Source organism: Panthera onca, chromosome B2 (assembly GCF_046562875.1).
Source record: "Panthera onca isolate mPanOnc1 chromosome B2, mPanOnc1 haplotype 2, whole genome shotgun sequence".
Classification (NCBI taxonomy): Eukaryota; Metazoa; Chordata; class Mammalia; order Carnivora; family Felidae; genus Panthera; species Panthera onca.
In genome coordinates this window covers 141518278-141531596 of record NC_138343.1, presented here as the reverse complement: position 1 = coordinate 141531596, position 13319 = coordinate 141518278, and the positions used below count along the sequence as shown (strand labels likewise).

The following is a 13319-nucleotide window of genomic DNA, read 5'->3' as shown; positions in this document are numbered from 1 at the left end:
CCACCTGAGCTTTAACAAGCGCCCAGGCCATTCTGCTGCCTGCCAGCCTGAGGGTTACTGGCCAGGGGCCTTCCCAGCCCCACAGTCTCTCCCCAATTCTGCCCCCTCCCCAAATCCTCAGGCGCCACCTGGCTCAGGGTCTCCAGGTGTGGTCAGTCCTGCAAGCTCAGTCACTAGAGTCGCCTCTCAAAGCTGCCTGATGGAGGACCTACCTCTCTGCTTCAACCCCCCCACCACCCCCACCTCCCCCAGGACTGAAATGGGAGCTCCTCGCAGGCCGACCACCCCCATCCCTCCCCACATACAGACACCTAGGGTCCAGCAGCTCCCTGGGGCTGTCCTCTGTGGTTCCTCAAATGCACCATATGCCCTCATACACACGGGCCTTTGCTCAGGCCGCTGCCTCTGCCTGGGATACCCCACCACCGCCTGCCCATCACGGCCTTCCCCACCCACCTTGCCCGCCTCCGCCCTCCAGAACAGCCATGAGCCTTCCCAGTGTTCACCAGGACCACCCTAGCTCAGCCCCTCTTTCCTAGAATTCCTCTCCACCCTTCTGGAGCCTTCCCTGCTCCCCAGAGACATTGTTACATGCCCCTTCTACATGCCAACAGCATCCCTGTTAGCCCTCATGTATGCAAAACTAACAACCTCCATCCCATCTGTGTCCCCAGGAGATTGGGGGTTTCTTAGGGACAGGACTCTGTTTCATTATGATATCTGGGCACTGCACATGGTAAGTCTTTGATGAATACTTCCTAAATAAGCCGAGAGCAGCTCAAGCCTTTCCCAATCCCCGTGAAGTATTACCCAGGCCACTGCCAACCTGGCTGCCAGGAGAATGAGACACCCTCCTCCGGGGACCCCACCAAACCATCTGCGGCTGCTTTCTGTTCTGTACCCCCCAGTGCATAGCGGGCACACAAAGGTTCCGACAGATACCTGCTGTGTGGGTCAGGGGTGCGTGGCAATGCTCTACTCTGGGGACATCAGGGAGGGCGCCCCTGCTTTATTTCAGGAGAGGGCCCCAGAGATAACTCAGGTGACCAACTGGCCTTCAGGGGCTGGCGTGGTTCTGGTCCAAAAGATATTCTTCCCAACCCCACTGATGCTTAAAGGACCTGTTTCCAGTAAGATCTCCTCCACATGGTCAGTGGTCATTATCTGCAGCCATGGTGGCCAGCGGTTTAGATCTCTGGACACTCTGATAAAAGCCCCTTAGGACCCACTGCTCACCATCTATTTCCCCCCACCCCCTCCTCACACTTGATAGGAAGAAGGGGGCTACTTGGGGCCAGGACACATCTGGGTGTTTTTTTATTTTTATATTTTTGTTTAATGTGTATTTATTTTTAAGAGAGAGATAGAGCACAAGTGGGGGAGAGGTAGAGAGAGGGGAAGACACAGAATCCGAAGCAGGCTCCAGGCTCCGAGCTGTCAGCACAGAGCCCGACGCGGGGCTCGAACTCATGAACTGTGAGATCATGACCTGAACTAAAGTCAGATGCTTAACGGACTGAGCCACCCAGGTACCCCTGGGTTGTTGTTGTTGTTGTTGTTTTTAAATGTCTTCATTCAGGGCACCTGGGTGTCACAGTCCGTTGGGCATCCGACATCAGCTCAGGTCGTGATCTCATGGCTCCTGAGTTTGAGCCCACACTGGGCTCTGCTCTCAGCACAGAGCCTGCTTTGGACCCTCCACCTCCCTCTCTCTCCGCCTCACCCTCCTAGCACTCTCTCTCTCAAAAATAAACAAACATCAAAAAATAAAATAAAATAGGGGCACCAGGGTGGCTCAGCCAGTTAAGCGTCCAACTTCGGCTCAGGTCACAATTTTGCAGTTCACGAGTTTGAGCCCCTTGTCCGGCTCTGTGCCGACAGCTCAGAGTCTGGAGCCTGCTTTGGATTCTGTGTCTCCCAACCTCTCTACCCCTCACCCACTCATGCTCTGTCTCTCTTTCTCTCAAAAATAAATAAACGTTAAAAAAAATTTAAATAAAATAAAAGACGTCTTCGTTCAGTAACTAGGTCACCACGCCTACTGGGAGGGAGGACCAACAGGGAGACGCTATTGGCTCATATCCCACCTCCCCAGGCAGATTATCAGGAAACTCCTTTAAAGCAACTTAAGAATTAGGTAGTTATGCTACGGACAGTGACAGGCATCAGGAGGCTGAGTTTCTTAAGCAGGACAAGTGTCATTTCTGGAAGACAGGTAAGGTTTATGTGGGGTCGATGTCCTCAAAGTATAGACTCACAAATGCAAATATTCCCACAGCCTGTGCTACAACCAGGCCCAGGCATCCCATCTGCATCTTCCGATGTGCTCAGTGTAGAGAAAGCAGGATTCAAGGACAGTCAGAGGAGTGGCCGGAGGGCAGCCCCTGCGGTCTAGGCGATGAGCCCGAGACTGGACTCTGTAGGGAGTGGGTTCAAGGAGAGGCATGGAAAACTTTACGTCCTTCCACCCAAGTTGTGGAGTGGATTTCTAGCACTACTTCCTCAACAGCCTCTGCGTGGGCGGACCAAGTCCTTGGCAAGAGTCCCAGGTTGCTTTGAAGACAGTAGGCATTTCCTGCGCAGGGCAGTGGCCCGGAGGAGGCTTGGGATGGGCGGCTGCAGCAGGCATGAAAAGGCTCTTAAAATAAATGAGACTCTGAGCTCCTGAGTCCTGGGATTGAGGGGCTTGGGAGAAGGCACAGGTGAATAAAGACACCACCCCGGGAGCGGGAGCGGATTGGAACCAAGCACTTTAATGACAGCTGATTCTCAGGGTGGCTGCTTATGAACTCTGTTCTATGAGCTCCCTCTCAACAGCCCCCTGGGGGAGGTACCATTTTTAGTCCCATTGTACAGGGACGGAGATGGAGACACAAAGAGGTTAAGAAGCCTGCCCAAGGTCACACAGTGGGGGAGCCGGGATTTGAATCCACTTTCGGGCTATACCACCTGGGCAAGTTACTCAGGTCAAGTCTGGTTCCAGAGACACTGCTCTTACCTATATCCTTGCAGAAGGATCGCCAACGTGCCCAACAATGCCGCCATTTCACACATGAGGGACTATCCCCCCAGAGGGAGCTGAATCATCCATCTGCCCAAGTGCACGGCTAGTCTGTGTTGGACCCAAGATGGGTCCAACATGGGTTCATCCAGCCCAAAGGTCTGGCAGCTTCCGATCACGATGGCTTACTGTCTCACTAAGCATCGCTAAGGTACCCTTTCTCATTTCCAAATTGACACTGAAAGTGTTCATCAGTAGTTTAAATGATTGTGAATAATGTATTTTTCTGGCACGTGCTAAATATTGACATGTAAGAATAAACCTTCTGTAGGCCTCTTTACCATTATCAAGTGGGACCTAGACTCTGGTTTGACAGTCATCCTTATATATTATTTAAAGCAATGCATGAACAAGTTCTTCTTCAACAGATGGGATTTTCCTCTGAATTCCCATTCCACTCCCACCCCCCTCAGAATTTCATCCTAATATCACATGTTTTGTGCTTCTGTGTCTCATATTGATCATACTGTGCAGTAATTTGATCCTAATGCTGAAAGTGTTTAAAACACTTTGGCCTGAGTTATCATTACAATGATGTTTTAGTACAAAATCAGTCAAACAATGTAAACAAAACGCTCTGCTGAATACTGATTTAACATAAAAAATAAAGATTTGTTGGGAAGGTGGATGGGACCTCTGGTCCATACACCCATGGGTAAATATTATTTATTAACAGAATGAAACTAGATCTCTACCAATGCTAGTTCTGTTTTTCATTTTTATATGTGAACACTAAGAAACCTTGTTCACATTGATAGATCGATGAAATGTTGCCCAATTATTCTTCAAAGTCCTTCTGAGTCATCTGCCAAAAAAAAAAAAATCGCAAAATCTATCTAGAAAATTACTATTAACGCTGTCAGCCGATACCCCAATTAGGTTCTCCTTCAGTTTTGTAGAAAACAAACAACTGGCTGTCACCTGACTTGTAAACAAACTGTTCCCCAGTCACGGAGGTGACTTACTTCCTCCACAGTGCTGACAATATTGTGACCCCTCCCTTTGTTAGCCATCCACAGGTATTTACTTCCCAGAGCAACACACTGTGTGAGATTCTAGAGGGAGAAGAAGGTAAGATAGAAGAAGGGTGGCTGTGGGTGGGGCAGAGAGACTGAGAAACCAGTCCCTCATCGCAGGGACGTTCTTAGGCAAACCAAGGAGGTGAGGACCTAGAAACCGTTTTCCTCAGCACTGACCAAGCCCGTCGGACAGTCTCTGTGACCCCAGAGGAGCCGCACTAGACCACAGCCTCTCCAGGAGGGGCACCTGGCCCTACTCAGCCTGGCACGTGGCTTCCTGTTTCTTCAGTGGTGGCCCCATCTTGTCTGGCACCCTTGGGTGTGTGCCACACATGATAGGTTTCAAGGAAAGGGTCCTGGTTCGAGCCTAGCGCTAGACTACCGGGGGTCACTATCCCCCGGCCTGTCAGTGTGGTATTGTCTCTAGGGGATAAAAGGGGGGCTGGCGGGGCGGGGGGGGGGGGAGGGCGCTCACCTGCCCCAGGTGTGAGATGTCCCCGTGGGTGCTCACTTTGAGCACAAGATCTAGGCTTTGTTTTAGTAAGGCAGGATCGGTGTTCTCCCAGGGAGGAAGCAGGGCAGGCCTGAGTGGGGGAGGGTCTCAAAAGTCCTTAGTGGAGGCTGAGTTCAGGGGCTTGAAACCAGTAAGAATCTTACAGCAGGGGAAAGACAAAACTCAAACTTGTTTTGGCGTCAGAAGATGAGGCTCTCGAGTCTGCAAGCCTCCACTGGCCTGTGGGGCCTCTGGCCGGTCTCCTACCCTCTCTGGCCCTCAGATGCACCAGGTGGCCTCTATGTCCCTTCCAGCTCAAGGAACTCTGGTTCCAGGGCTCTGGCCAAAGGGAGAGCACACCTGGGTCAGGGCTTGCTGGCCACAGTCAGGGGAGGTCACAGGCCAACAGACACACGAGGCAGAAAGGATCACACAGGGACACACACACCCCTCCAGAGGGCAGCAGGCTCACAGTCCAGACAACTCCTACAGCCTGAGCAAACAGGCTGGAGAAATGGAAGGCAATGACCCCAATATATATTGTTTAAGGGGAGGCAGGGTTTCCGTGTGGGAAGACGAAGAAAGTTCTAGAGACAAATGGTGGTGACGGCTGCACAACATTGTGAGCGTCCTTCATGCCACTGGACTGTACATTTGAGATTAGTCCAAATGGGAAATTTCATCTTCTGTATATTTTACCACACACACAAAAAACCATGGAGACCTCAGTGTTGATTTTAGAAATTCTTTCCCTCGAGAGGGCTGCCTTCAAGACCCAATGCCAAGGCACCGCTGCCCCAAACCCCCTGGCCCCTGAAGTAACGGGGTCCGTGTCTTATCGAGCTGTGGCCATTGTCATCTGGCTGGGCAGGGCTGGCGCTGGAGTCACCATGAGTCACGCGCAGACACAATGCCGTTTGTGCAGGGACAATGCTGGGTGTGTTCTTGCCACTGGGCCTCTGGCTTCCCCTGCGCTGGCATTTCTCTGTTTGCTCAGCCTCGGAGCTCACTCCCTAGCCAGGTTCGTGCCAGTCTCAAGCCCGGGGTTCCCACAGACCACCTTACCTATCCTGCTCGTGCAGGACACTCTCCCACTTAAAGCTGCAGACAAAATAGGAGCTCTGGGCTTTCCCACCCGTGGAGTGGGGTGCTTTGGCCAAAGGGTCCCCAAGGGCTCCCCCCCATGCCAACAAGCTCAGAATTCTAAATACCCTGTAACCACATGGCACAGTTTCAAGGATCTCTTTCACCTTCCCTTTCTAGAACACGAAAGTGGTGCAGATGTCGTTGTGCTGGCAGCTTCCACCAGTTCACGGGAGCCAGCCATGCACATCTTTCCCCAGCTCTGCACTGCAGCCTGAAATCAGCCAGGGGCGGGTTATCTACACCGTGGAGATTGGCAAACACTACACATCGGGGCTTTCCCCCCAGAGAGCTGGATGTCAAATATTTACCAGCACCCCACTGCAGATAGGTAATAAGTCATTCTAACTCTGATGAAGGCCATCAGACCATTGCAAGACTTTCTGAAGAATACTGCAGGCCCTGAATGTCAAGACTAAAGACTACCAGGGGCTCCTGGGTGGCTCAGTCCGTTAAGCCTCCAGCTTCGGCTCAGGTCATGATCTCATAGTCTGTGGGTTCAAGCCCAGCACCGGGCTCTGAGCTGACAGCACAGAACCTGGAGCCTGCTTTGGATTCTGTGTCTCCCTCTCTCTCTGCCCCTCCTCTGCTTGCGCTTTCTCTTGAAAATAAATAAACGTTAAAAAAATTAAAAAAAAAAAAAACCTGAACACTTTTAAATCTCCTGTTCCTGCAACTTTTCAGGTTGCATTGACTGCCCATAGAAATCAGCCCTACACTGGCCTGTGTGCAGACTAACCACCCACTGGGAGTCAGTGACCTGACCTTTACCCCACACCTAGTTCTCCCAGAGAGACCCCTCTGCAGGCCAGGCCTCCCACTCAGTACAGACTATGTTCATTCTCCCCTATAAATCTCTTTTGAATTACGTAATATAGAGATGAGGCAGTTTTCCTGATTTTACAGGTGGGAAAACAGCCCTAGGGAGATTAATAAATCCAGAAGGTGAGTCTGTTGTGAAGCTGGAAAGAGAGTCGAGAAGGGCTGGCTTGTAGGCTGGGTACTACATAACTCCAGAGGACACAATTCATTACAGACCTCAACGTACTCAACCCTTGAGGCTATGAGCCAAGGAGGCTGAGGTTAAAAGGGAGTTAAATCCCTGTAATCATTGGGATAAATTCTTCTGACTGCTATACCCTCACTTTCTATGCTTTGTATTACAGATGCATCAGGAAAGCCAACTCTTTGGCTGACTGTGGAGGCTCCACCCCCTTCCTGCTGGCATTTCAGGGAAGGAGAGACTTAAGCTCTCCATGAAAACCTAGGAACCTGGGATAAAGCTTTTATGTAATTTTTGTGCATGTTTCTTCATTTCTAACATAAAAAAGCTATTTTTACTTAGGCAGACTGAAATTGAACAACTTGCCCCAAGTCACAAGCCTGAGGGGAAGTGTCTTTCTTTGTCTACAGACCCTCAGCCTAAAACAGTCAAAAGGGAGGCCCGTCCCCAACTGGGGCTGGCTGCCTTTGTGGCAACCAAAAATTGGGATTTCTCTCTGCACTGCCCAACACCCTCAAGAGGTGAGAGGAAGACATTATAGTTCTGGGCTGGGGCCTTCCAGCAGGAAAAGAAAACCAAGTTAAAGCCAAGCACTCCTTCATGGAACCGAAGGAGATTTGAAAAACTCGATTATAAGGCCCCATCCTTCCATCCCTCAGATATCCTAGGGCCCTTTCAGGAACGTGTCGAAAACAGGCCAAATAATTCTGGCATCCTCACCACCTCAGACAGCTTTAGCAGCACGACCACCAACCCCCCAGCCCCCGGAGGGTGACTCTGGCAGGTGGGGCTGGGAGTATTCAGAGGACAGAAGAAATGGGCGCTGGGGACTTAACAGGTGTCCGTGCCAGGCGCTTGGCCCTGCTCTCGCCCGGCCCCCAGGGGCTGTGCACACTCACCCCTCAGGGGAAGGGCAGGGGGTGGCTGTGAGAAGGGAGGCGGGTCTTGCAGCTCTTGGAGCTGGTCACCTCTCTCCGAGTCCTGCCCTGGGATGGTTCCACGACATCCTACTGTGACCCTTGGGCTGGATACCCTGCAGACACCCTGGCCCCTCTGACAAATACTTCTCTGGGAGCTGACCAGTTTCTGCCCAGCTTCAAGACAGAACAGCCCAGTGGCTGAAAACAGCCCCAGGTACCAGAAGGCACAAGCTTAAAACCCAGGTCACCACCTGAGGACTGCCCAACCTTAGGTGAGCGACAGCACTGTGCTAAATCCGGGGCTCGGTCAGGTGCAAAGTGGATCATTAATTTATTTAGGAGAAAAACACTGCCAATTATAACTGCAAGATGCCAACAACTGTAACACATCCTAAGAGCCAAGATGCTACAATGTAAAAAAAAAAAAAAAAAAAAAAAAAAATCTGTCACAGAACAGACAAAATAAAGCACTTAAGTTTTCTCGGCTTCTCTTTCTCTGCCTGTAAAGCAGGACATTAATGGCACCTGCCTCACAGGGTGTTGGGAGAACCAGGTTAATACATGAAAACACTTAAAACGGTGTCTACCACAGGGTAAGAAGGGAAGGTTAGCCGTCATTCCCACATCATCATCATCACCGAGGCTAGGACCACAGGCATTTTTTGTAACCTTGGAAAAATCACTGCGGGGACAAATCCTGGCAGGCAGCCCCATTTCATGGAAAAAGCAAGTGTCTGGAGGCAGTTAGATCTGCGTTTGAACCCTAACTACACTCCTTACCTTAAGCAATTACGTTAACCCTCTGAGGCTGCTTCAGTTACTATAAACAGCGGAAAAGATGCAACATCAAATTGGCTTACTTTTAGGATTAAATAAGTTCATGTATCTCTAGCCCTTGGCACAAAACACACATTTAATAAACGCATTTGTCGTGGACGTGCTGAATGCTTTTCCTACACACTATTTGAAAAATGATCAGTGCAATCATCATAGTTCGGGAGAAACCATCCCATGAAAGAAAGACCCAGAAAAGTAACGGCTTAGAAACTCCTCAGCCTCTGAGCACAGCTGCTGGGGGAGGCATGGAGCCGTGACATGCTCGGCTCAGGGAGAGCCATGTGCCCGAATGTGGTCATCTCACAGCCAATTCTCATTTTGAGAAGCAGCGCTGAGAATCGGGGATGTCACCTGTGCTCTCGTCTTGGCCCCACATGTCCCTGGAGACGCTGGGTGGGACCAACATAAGTCAGGGGGCCGAGAGAGGAGAAAGGAAATGGTGGCCGCAGACCCAGAAGAGCACCAGGGCTCCCATGAGGTCCAGGAGCACAGAGGTGACAATGCAGCGGCCCCACGGAAAGGCTGTCCAGCTGACAGCTCAGCCCCAAGGGTCTCACGCTGAGATGCCCACTTGTCCCTGTGAGTTCTCCGCCTTTTCCAAATCAGACGACATGGCCCATTTTTCACATGTACTTTCCTTTCCTCTCCCTCACGCCCCACCCTCGGCGTCCCATGGCAGGTGCTCTGGGCTCCTCTGCCTGGTCAACACGCCCAGTCCTGGCTCTTCTTCAAGATACCCCGTGAGTCCAGGGGGCTTCTGACGTCCCGCATCCACCCCTTCCCGAGTACAGATCCCTTGTAAATGACAAACAGTCCCCTGGGCAGACCCCACAGACCTGACTTTGGAAAAACTCGGGTCCTGGAGGGCAAACAATGAAGGTGAGCTTCCTTTGCACACAATTCTTCTCCTCCAGCGGCACAGACAGGTGAGCGCCAGGCTGCATCCACCTTGACCTCCTCCCCAGCGTGGAGGAACAGGCGCAGCGAAATAAAGAAACGTTTTAAAAGATCCTAACAGCTAAAATGAAATGCCTAAACCCGGCAGTCTTTCCAAACGAGCACGAGAGAAGCTCTGCCCGGCTCCCTAGAAGTGTAGCATCAGACGTTCTGACAGCTGCTGTTCTGTCTGATCGGGGACTTACCAGATTTTAACCTGAGCTCCCCCAGGCAGCCGTAAGCGTCGGTGATCTTTCCATACTGGCCTTTAATGACCTCCTTCTCTTCCGGAGCTAGGGGAGAAACACATCACAGACAGCATCAGCCTGGGTCTCCTGTTGAAGTTCCTTCACTGCAGCCTTCTCCAATCTGGCTCCCCACCCACTCGAAAAAGAAAACGCAGAGACAATAGCTCGGCCTCAAGTAACGTGTGTGGAGGTTTTATGATCAGCGAATCACCAAGCTGCAGAGATTTAGACCTTCCCACAAAAAGCTTGGTCTCTGGAAGCGCCCACAGCTCCCTGGGGCCTGGGGAGGGTGAGGAGAGTCCCCGGCTGGCCAGAGGTGCTGGGGTGCAAGCCAGGAGCAGGTGCCTCAGGCCCAGCCCTGCCCACAGGCTCTGAAACAGGAATGAGTCATTGTTACCTGATGAGGGGGACCTTCCTTCCTAAATATTGGCCACTGGAGGCTCGTCCTGTGAGCGCCCTCCTCCCTGCAGGGACCTGCTAACACAGGGGAGGCTGAGCAGAAAACCCACGTGCCCCCAGGCACCCCAGGCCTGGGCCCAGGGGATCCCAAGGAGAGCCGCATGAGCAGAGCCCCCGGTCTTCAGCAGTGGCCACCGGTGCTCAGGACAAGACACGGCCCAGGGTGAAAGCAAGACAAGACAGCAGACTGACAGACAGAAGGACCATTGGGAGCAGGGAGCCCGCGACCTACAAGGGCCCCACAGACCCACTGGCATTTACAGTGGCAGACCCTTGGACCCCTTCTCTGAAAAATGTTTCCACATGCAAAGAATGGGGAAAAAACCTCGATGAATCCTCAAATAAGGGCCTGGCAAACACCATTAGGGAGATTTACTAGGAGAGCAGTCACTCAGCCTCTGAATTACTGTGATAGACAGACTCTTAATCTGGGGTGACGGACGAAAACCCAGCAGATGCTGCAGCTTTGCAGGATAGCGCTGGCGGGATCTGTGTAACCTCTACAACAGTGTGCAAAATATTTGGATGCACATATATATATATATATATATATATATACACACACACACACACACACATACATACATATATATATTCTTTAAAGTTTGTTTATTTATTTTGAGAGAGAGCAAGCAAGCAAGCATGGGGCAGGGGCAGAGAGAGAGGGAGAGAGAGAGAATCCCAAGCAGGCTCCACACTGTCAGTGAGGAGCCCAAGGCAGGGCTCAAACTCACGAACTGTGAGATCATGACCTGAGCAGAAATCAAGAGTTAGACACTCAACCAACTGAGCCACCCAGGTGCTCCCTGGGTATATATTTTTATGGGGCTGGAGGCACAGTTTTTGTCAGAATCTCAAAGGACTTAGTGACTCTGAAAAGGTTAAGAACCAGTGTAATCAATTACATTTCCCCCCAACATTCACATGGACTTTTCTGATTGATTAGGCTTTTGGTGGGGGGAGGGGAGAGTAACCTAAAGCTAATTATGAGAAGGACTGGGGGCCACGGTCCCACCTCCTCCATCCGCTGGGTTCAGAGAAGGGGCGGCCGGGAGGCAGGTGATTCACTACTCTCCTGCTGCTGCTGTGGTGACAAATGACCAGACCCAGTGGCTCAAAATAACACACATTCATGAGTTGACACCTGTGCAGGTCAGAAGTCTCTGAAATGGGTTTTACTGGGTTAAAATCAGTGTCGGCAGGACTGCATTCCCCTAGAAGCTCTGGGGAAAACCTGTTTCCTGGCATTTTCCAGCATCTAGAGGCCGTGTGCCTTCCTGGGCTCCTGCCCACCTTCTTCAAAGCCAGTGACTACATCGCTCGGGGCTCTGCTCCCACTGTTACTTCTTGTTCTCTCTCCCTCTCCTGCTACCCCCCTCCTTCTTTTAAGGGCCCTTGTGAGTTACCCAGGTAACCCAGGACAAGTTCCTTAACATACTCAAGTCGGCAAAGTCCCTTTTGCCATGCAAGGTAACAGGCACAGGAACTAAGGACTAGGATGCTGACATCTTAGGGGCCCACAGATGGCCACAGCCCATTTCCTGGAGGCCACAGGCCTCCTGCTCCCACACGGATGATGGGTGAGAGGGACAAGGTGTTCTCTCCACTCCCTGCATCTGTTCCTGGCTGACGTGAACAACATCCTCTGCCCAGAGGTGACAACAAGCCCACTGGATTTTTTTTTTTAAGTTAGTTTATTTATTTATTTATTAAAAAAATTTTTTAATGTTTATTTATTTTTAAGGGGGAGAGAGACAGAACACGAGCAGGGGAGGGGCAGAGAGAGAGGGAGACACAGAATCTGAAGCAGGCTCCAGGCTCTGAGTTGTCAGCACAGAGCCTGACATGGGGTTCGAACTCATGGACCATGAGATCATGACCTGAGCCAAAGTCAGACGCTTAACAGACTGAGCCACCCAGGCGCCCAACAAGCCCACTGTTAAGGGCCAAGTACTGTGTCATGTGCCTACAGAGGCCTCCTTGAAATGGGCCTGCTCCCTGCTCTGGGACAAGTAAACCCCGTGAAAACCCAGGCTCACAGGAAGACACGAATGTCCCTCCTGCGGGCCACAGGCATGGCCAAACTCCGCATACGGGTGCTGCGGGCAGAATCAGGAGAGGTAAACCAGGCAGCTCGTGGCTCTCATCTCAGTACACACGCTGGTAAAGCAGGAGAGTAATTCGGACACAAATATATACATTTCAACCCTCAGAGCTTTACAAAGCCTTCGAACAGAATCCTTAAGCCTGACTATCATCGCGTTCTCATTTTGCTGACCAGCAACGAGGAGGACTTTGTGCATGGCGGGCATTACCTCTGCAAACAATCCTGACCAAAGAAAACAAAACATCAGGGATCTGCTCCCCGAAGCGAGGTGGTCGAATTCACACTTCGGAGGTGGGGATGCGCCCACAAGGCCAGGCTGAGGGAATAAAACTGACCGCTTGCCCTGCTGGACCACAGGTGACAAGCACGTGTGTCACAGCCCCCGTCACCAGGAAAAGTAAACTAATCCAAATTAAAAAAGACTCTTCATCCTCATATTTACTTATTACTTATTTTTTAATGTTTTATTTATTTTTGAGAGAGAGAAAGAGACAGAGCCCAAGCAGGGGAGAGGCAGAGAGAGAGAGAGAGAGAGAGGGAGACACAGAATCCGAAGCGGGCTCCAGGCTCCAAGCTGTCAGCACAGAACCCAACATGGGGCTCAAACCTACAAACTACGAGATCATGACCTGAGCTGAGGTCAGACGCTTAACAGACTGAGCCACCCAGGCGCCCCTGAGCCAGTCCTTTTAAAGTCCAGACCCCCTGCAGGCTGTCTCTCCTGGAAGCGTATTTTCTCATTTCTTCTTCTCCAACGCTCCTTCTGACCCTCACCGTGTATGAGGGGATATGTTCTGCTCCCACAGTGCAGACCCCTGCCCTGCCTTCAATGCCCCCCCGCCAGCACTCCTAGAGGCCTGGCCTCTCAGGCAGCCTGTTCCCAAATCACCCGACACCCCTCCTTGTCCCAAACAACTATACTTCCTCAGGTTAGAAGGAAGAAGAACTCCGTTATCCATTTTGCTCTTCAAAAGGGAGCTCACAGCTCCAATGTCTACAAGCACGAGGCAGGTAGTGAGTGAATGAAGCTGTGGGAGGGACCACAGGTGACCAGGGGACACGCGGCCCCTGTAACAGGGGGCAGATGGTCAGT

At 51.4% G+C, this 13319-nt stretch overlaps 1 protein-coding gene across 4 annotated transcripts in view; it reads right to left on the bottom strand.

Moving 5' to 3' along the window:
• Nucleotides 1-13319, bottom strand: part of SYNJ2 (synaptojanin 2) — a 106565-nt gene that overhangs the window by 70272 nt on the left and 22974 nt on the right. For all 4 annotated transcript variants that reach the window (XM_078447514.2, XM_060617002.3, XM_060616999.3 and 1 more), the window contains exon 2: nt 9619-9705. In XM_078447514.2, the coding sequence (XP_078303640.2) occupies nt 9619-9705 (87 nt within the window). The remainder of the gene's footprint in view (nt 1-9618; nt 9706-13319) is intronic.